Source organism: Uloborus diversus, chromosome 4, assembly GCF_026930045.1.
Source record: "Uloborus diversus isolate 005 chromosome 4, Udiv.v.3.1, whole genome shotgun sequence".
In the NCBI taxonomy this organism is placed as follows: Eukaryota; Metazoa; Arthropoda; class Arachnida; order Araneae; family Uloboridae; genus Uloborus; species Uloborus diversus.
Window position 1 is genome coordinate 159272977 of NC_072734.1, and position 6987 is coordinate 159279963.

General features: G+C 33.0%; 1 protein-coding gene across 1 annotated transcript; it reads left to right on the forward strand.

Annotated features, from left to right (window-relative positions):
- Positions 1 to 5120: 5120 nt before the first annotated feature.
- Positions 5121 to 6386, forward strand: LOC129220951 (5-hydroxytryptamine receptor 1-like). Its single transcript, XM_054855386.1, has 2 exons — positions 5121 to 5744; positions 5808 to 6386. Exons 1-2 carry the CDS (start codon positions 5121 to 5123, stop codon positions 6384 to 6386), a joined length of 1203 nt encoding a protein of 400 aa, XP_054711361.1.
- Positions 6387 to 6987: the final 601 nt, after the last annotated feature.

Sequence of the window (6987 nt, forward strand, 5' to 3'; positions counted from 1 at the left end):
TATACCTACATTTTGTTTTCGAAATCTATATTTTCAAAAAAAAAAAAAAAAGAACATAATAATAAATTTTTGCTTCAAATATGAATCATAGTAAAAAGAAAATCGCGACATTTATATTTGCTGAATCTCAAAACCTTTCCTTATTTCTTCAATGCATATTCATTTTTATAGAATAAGAATATATTTTTTAAATAAATAGCTATGCGTCCACTCTGCTTTTTATCCCTCGCTTTTTTCATTATTCTGTATTAGGCGAGGTATTTTCATGCCAGCAAACAAAACATCCTTTAGAAGCAGAGAGGATTATTTTCATAAATTTTACTTTCTATTACGCTTTTATACATAAATATAGAATATTAGTTGAAATGATAAGGATTTTAATCGTCAAGTATAAATCAAATTCGTTGAAAACGTGTAATCAACTGAATTTATCAAGTTTTCAATAACAAAGATGCATTATTCAATAGTTCAAATTTTTTGTCTCGAAATTGCAATAAAAGTGAAAAGCAAATAAATGGTAGTGAAACTAACATAAACAAAATTAAAAAAAATCGTTATTTCAGTACTATCTCCAACAAACTCATTTTTATTTTTTAATAATTATACAGTATTAGCAAGAAAACACGAAAAAAATGACTAGTTGTAAATGCGTAAAAGAGTTACAGACCGTAAGAAGAGCGAAACTAAAGCGGTACACAATATTGAAGGGAAGGGGGTACATACAATGCGTCTAGGTTAATTTTGCAAAGGTAGCGAGCCGTAACTAACACAACGGACATTAGGGAAAATGGGTAAAAATGACGATATTAAGCTTCAAAAAAAAAAAAAAAATACAAATCTCGCTTTAGATATGAATTAAAATTTTGAAGCTTATGCTCACGACTTTTTTAATTTGTTAAGTTTAATTTAAAAAAAAATGAAACACTAGATTTCTAGGTATGAAAAATATGTCATAAAAAAATCATTTTTTGTCATCTTATCCCACCGATTGGGTAAGTTGGCGAAGAGAGGTGGGTATGATGACAAACAGCTAAAAGTTAATTCCAACTGAGAAAAATGATACTTCAAAAATTAGTACAAACAGATTACAATAGTAGGACCAGTAAATTTTTCTGTAACATAAGGCGTAACACTAAAAGTGGGGTGATGCGGATAAAAGTAAGTTCTGCTGTCTCAAACAATGAACAACATGTTCGTAGCTGGTTCCTCGCGAATAGTTCCCCTGTTGGAAAGAGCTTTGCTGGATGGTTCTGTTGGAATATTTCTAAATGATTAATTTTCAATAAAATACTTCATGTGTCCAACAGACTCACTAAATGTTCTTTGGCAGAAAAGCTCGACAACTCCCGCTGTCCCCCTGCGGTGTTCAAGGCCGCTGCGATGGGTGACAAATGATGATTTTAATGCAATTTCCCCTGAATGTTCAGTAGACTGTTTTTATTTATATCTTCGTTCCCTTAGCGTTTAGAGAGGTGAGACAAGGTGGAATTAGTTCCCTCTGATGTCTTATATTAAACGATAGCAGTATTGACCTGGTAGACATTGAAAATCCAGAAAAGGTAGGGTTACAGACATGCACACACATAAATGTTTCCACCTGTCATAGAAAATCATATTTTATGTATAAAAGGACTTTTTAAAATTAAATATTTGACTGTTAGTGACCAAAAATATAACCGAACTGTCACCGTCACCGTCTGCTGCGAAATTTAATACATGCATATAATACCTTGCGAAGGATTCCTATGACTGAATTATTGGGAACTTCCGCAGAAAAGGGCTTATCAACAATGACAATAGCGTACACTTTCAATAAGCTTTTATCTTTTTTGATGAATCTATATTCAACTTGGACTAAAACGATAGACGAATTTGCTTGAAGTACAAACTTGGTCATTTGCGTCGAGTAGCTAAAGTGACTATCACCCTCTTCAGAATGCATTTTCCATCTTCATACTTGATGAAAGCCAGGGATGATGGTCTAGTAAGGCATTAGGTATCATGGACTAGGAGAGGGTGGCCAAAGCGGGTAGGTCGCCCGAAGCGCGTAGGCGTTCGTATGCCTCCCCATGGTGTAAAAACTTCGATGCATACGTATGTCGTGTTTAACCCACAAGTTTTAACCAGTCCCACTTAAGCAGCAGTGTAGCAGCATGGCGCATCCAGGCCTAAAATTAAAAATGATACATTTATTTCTAAAAAAAGCTCTGTAACTTGCGATTAGTCGAAGAACAATTTTTTTTATTGTCAATAATATTACGATTTTCTGACACCATCCACCTACAAACTACGATAGTCATTTCGTTTGTTTCATTTTTTAAATGTACGGTTATAATTATTGAATTAAAAAACATGCTTTCGGGCAAAGCGGGTATAGGATTTAATCATATATTTATAGAAAATTTCTTGGCTCGTGTGCTGACTTATATTTTCTATTTCATTAGGATAAGTACAACTTTAAAAAGTTATTTTTAGGGTGGCAATTCATTAGTCTATTAATTTAATCAGTTATTTCTTTATGTTTTATTTTTAAAAATGTGCTGATTTTGAATTGGATAAGCACAACTATTTTATAATTTTTATAATGGCAGGTAGCTAGTCAACTATTTTAATCATTTATAACTACATATTTGATTGGCAAATGTACCAAATGACAATTAATTAAGCTTACCCGTTTTGGGCGCCCTCGTAGGGCAAAGCGGGTTTTTCAAATGTTTGTAAAGTTTGATAATGAATAAATATTGGGTTTGAAATAATACAAAAAAAAAAAAAAAAACACTGTTTATTTTGAAGTTCAAGAACACTGCCAGGAAATAAAACCGAAACTGTTGCTACTAAAAACCGAAAAGCTACAATTTTCAAACGTTCTGTATTAACCTACCTGCTTTTTGTCACCCTCCCCTAACTGTTTGTAATTTGATTAGTTCCATATTAAATCTCAATTTAGTTTTCTCAATATTGATTGAAGTGATCTTTTAAAAATATTTCATATAGAGTAGACCGGGACACGTTTACACAAATTTCTTTTTCAAGAACGAGTTATTACTATAGAGCCAACAGTCATAGCAGATTAATGCTGCTCTCTAGCAAATATTCTCACAAGGTTTTGAACATCAGTCGAGCTTCGGTTTAGCATGCGGATAGCAAAATCTGTTTTCTCCCAAACGAAGTAAATTTTGTGTTGAACGTTTTGAAGCTTATTGTGAATATTTTTGACACTTTTATTCATTTAATTTTTTTTAGTACGTACCATTAGTGTTATAAAATTTAGTCAATTCTGGTTTTTCCTTCATTCTGTTGCAATTTTTACAAACATGCCTGTATTTGGGTAAATAGGTTTATTGAAGCAGAATTAAATGCTGAATAAATTGCTAAATATTTCTAAGAATCTGCTAATTTAAAATATAACACATGCGTTTAATTTAAAATCGAAATTCTAATATAAATATCTTCCGGTTCCTGAAAGTTGACAATTGTTCGTGATGAAATAAAAGGTAGAATAAGTTTTCTGTGTCGAAGGTTTTGTTCGGAAAAAAAAAACTGAAGTTCTAATCTTCAAACTTGATTGAAAACTTCTTTATTATTCTTTTTCTTTTCTGAATAAGAAAGGAAAGAATTTTCTCAGAAACTACTTTGTGGGAGAAACTTTCTAAAATCGGAAAGAAAAAAAGAGATTTAAATAGCTTTTCTTTTTCTTTCATTTTGATCACGTCGACGAGAAAAGTGTGGAATTTTAATAAGTGTTTTCAGCAAAGGATTCGAATTTATTTGCGAAAGAAATGTTTAAAGTGTAACGATGAATTAATCTGCTTCAGTTTCTTTTCTTTCCCAACTTTCTTGTAAAGAAAACAACTTTGTACCTAACACTCTATCGAAAGAATCCACAATCAGCATAATTCATGTAATATGGTAACATATGTTTCATAGACGATGGAAGCGGTAATGTGCTTATGCGATAGATTTAATAAATGTATTTAAAGGTACCTTTAGGGAATTAATCTGCCAAACGAAGCATCGTGAAGCTTTTTTTTTTCTTAGTTAAGAAAACCGTAGAAAAGAAAATCTATATTTTGTGTGGGAGTTTTAATTTTAAAAAACGTTTTGGCTTGTTGATTTGATTACAAAAGTACATAAAGTCTTTTTTTTTTCTTCTAAGATTAAGCTGTGAAAAAAACCACGATACGTGTGCTGGGTTGATTAATGAATATGTATCTATTAATGGCGAATTCTTTAAGACTAACATTTACACTCTTGGCAGAGGAAAATTTAATTCATAGACATTTTTAAAATCCATACACTTTTTTGCAATAAATATGAAGCACTTAAATAAGACAAAACAAAATATGCCATGCTTGTATTTTAAACACTTCTAATAAGCGAAAATAACTGATGCAGTTATAATGGATTCGCTGATTTTTACTGTTATTTGTACATTATTAGTATACACTCAAAGAGGAAAATGACAAATTTAGTATTCATTTCAAGATGTATGTAAATAACGACACAAGAAACAGTAGAAGTGATGTGTATGTTGTTAATGGTAGTCACCAGCACAGCCAGAATTGACCTGTTCAGATTGGTTATAAAGAACTTTAAATGTGTATGAACCATTTCATTAGTATAATGGTAATAATGTTAAAACATGTTTGACGGAGTTGACTCCTCTGCTGCTCCACATATATTCTTTCTTACGTGCGCTATTTTTCCATTTAATTTATTTAATTCAAATTTATCTTTTACTCTTTTCGCCTACTGTTAAAGCTTTCCTAATACCTTTTTGATCAAGTATGAAGTTGAAATTAATAACAATAACTGCTCTACTTATTCTATTCAAAAAACTCTGATGCCAATATGTATTAATGTGATATTTTAACTGCAGTTCCCAAAGGGACTGAAATACATTTCTTAAAACGATGTTGAATACATAATTATAGAAGTAAATTATTACATAAATTAACAATTATAGCGTACCTTCCAGGTAATTTTTAGAAAGCCCAACAAATGTTTTAATGGCATCAGTTAGTTTAGTTCATGCATTTTTTTACGTTTCAAATCTAGTCTTGTTATAGGGAAATAATAAATAATTGATTTTAATTTTGGGCATTTTTCTTTCAGGAATTATGATTGTCATCACAGCAATTGGCAACATGTTAGTGTGCTTGTCGGTGTGCCTCGTAAGAAAATTGAGACGTGCTCCAAATTTTCTGTTGGTCTCCCTTGCTGTGTCTGACTTGTGCGTTGCCCTCCTTGTAATGCCAATAGCACTTCATTATGAACTCACAGGTGACTGGCGCCTTGGTGCAACAATCTGCAACATGTGGGTAGCCTTCGACATCACCTGCTGTACAGCTTCTATTTTAAATTTATGCATGATTTCCGTCGATCGTTACTTAGCTATTACAAAACCCCTCACGTACGGTGTACGACGACGATCCAGGCGTACCTACGTCAGCATAGGTCTTACTTGGGTTATGTCAACCTTGGTGAGTGTACCACCGTTGCTTATTCTCGGAAATGAACATGGAACCGAGGACAACCCTACTTGTGATGTAAGTCAAAACTTTGGATACCAGCTCTATGCCACGCTTAGTTCTTTTTACATTCCTATGTTGGTCATGGTAATGATGTACTGCAAGATATATCTCGCGGCGAAACGCGTTGTCGAATCAGACAAGAAAGGCCGCCTTGTTGCTCAAAGATATCTTCCCAAAAGTGGTAGTGGACATTCCGGACAATATTCTTCAATTTGGGATTCAAAGTCAGAGAAATTAGACGTCTTTGTCCAGCTTAAAGCGCCTGAGTTAAACAATCACCGTAGATCTTTGTCGATTGAAAAAGGCGACGGCAACGCTAACAAGATGTGCACTTTAGAAGCATACAAAGTAGGCGATAGAGCCGTGACTGGTGTCTATCGTCCAAAGATTTCAGCAATCGTGAAAGATAGAAAAGCTTCTATAACCTTAGGAATCATAATGACTGCCTTCGTAGTTTGTTGGCTGCCGTTTTTCGTAGTTGCGCTGTTGAGGTCTCTTTTCACAAATTTATGGGTGCCACATGTTGTTCGAAGTTGTGTGTTATGGCTAGGATATACAAATTCTATGCTCAACCCTATTATATACGTTACGTTTCACCAGGACTTTAGAAGATCGTTTAAAGAAATGTTGTGCTTTCGATGTCACTTGGTTAATGAGACATTTAGAGAAGAAGCCTATAGGGACCAGTATGGTGACACACCACTTTGTTCAGGACCTTTTCCTCCGACGTGGCCATCGCCAAACTTCAAGGCATTTCCAAGCACCGCGCCAAGAACTTCAATATGTGGTACTTCACGTAAGCTCGATACCTGTAATACGAATAGCAAACAGATGCAGAACACTTTTATGTGAATCACTTCCAACTGAAGACTTTCTGCTAGAAAATATTTGAAGCTTCTTCCCACATATCAAATGACATTTCGCCCAAGCTGATATATTTGTTGTTAGATTATTTATTCTCTTTAACAGTATTTGTTGTTGTTAATTGAAATTTATGTTCGTAATCTTATTAAACATTGTTATAGAGAGCAGCTTCATTCTAGACACTTTAATTTCCGCAATATTGAGGTCATGTAATCAATTCATAATCTTAATTTATTTCCTAGTTTCATACAAAGAGCAACTATAGAAGTTTTATGAATAAAAAAAACATTGACAAGTTATCCCTACTGGTACGTTTTAACACTAATGGAAACGCTTTTGTGATGATGAATAAAATAGTTTCAAAGTCTGCAGAAATGAGCATGAATGTACCAAATTTTTAAGTAATCGATTTATCCGGAAAGAAATATGTAAGCGAATTTCTTAATTGTGGTTATATATAAATGCTTTCTTTTTAATTTAGTTTTTAATGGATTTTTTACGTGTGAAGAAATAATACAATAGCAACAAAAGTTTGTATATTTTAAAGCATTGTGCTAAAAACTGGCTAATATCAATGCCAATCAAATTG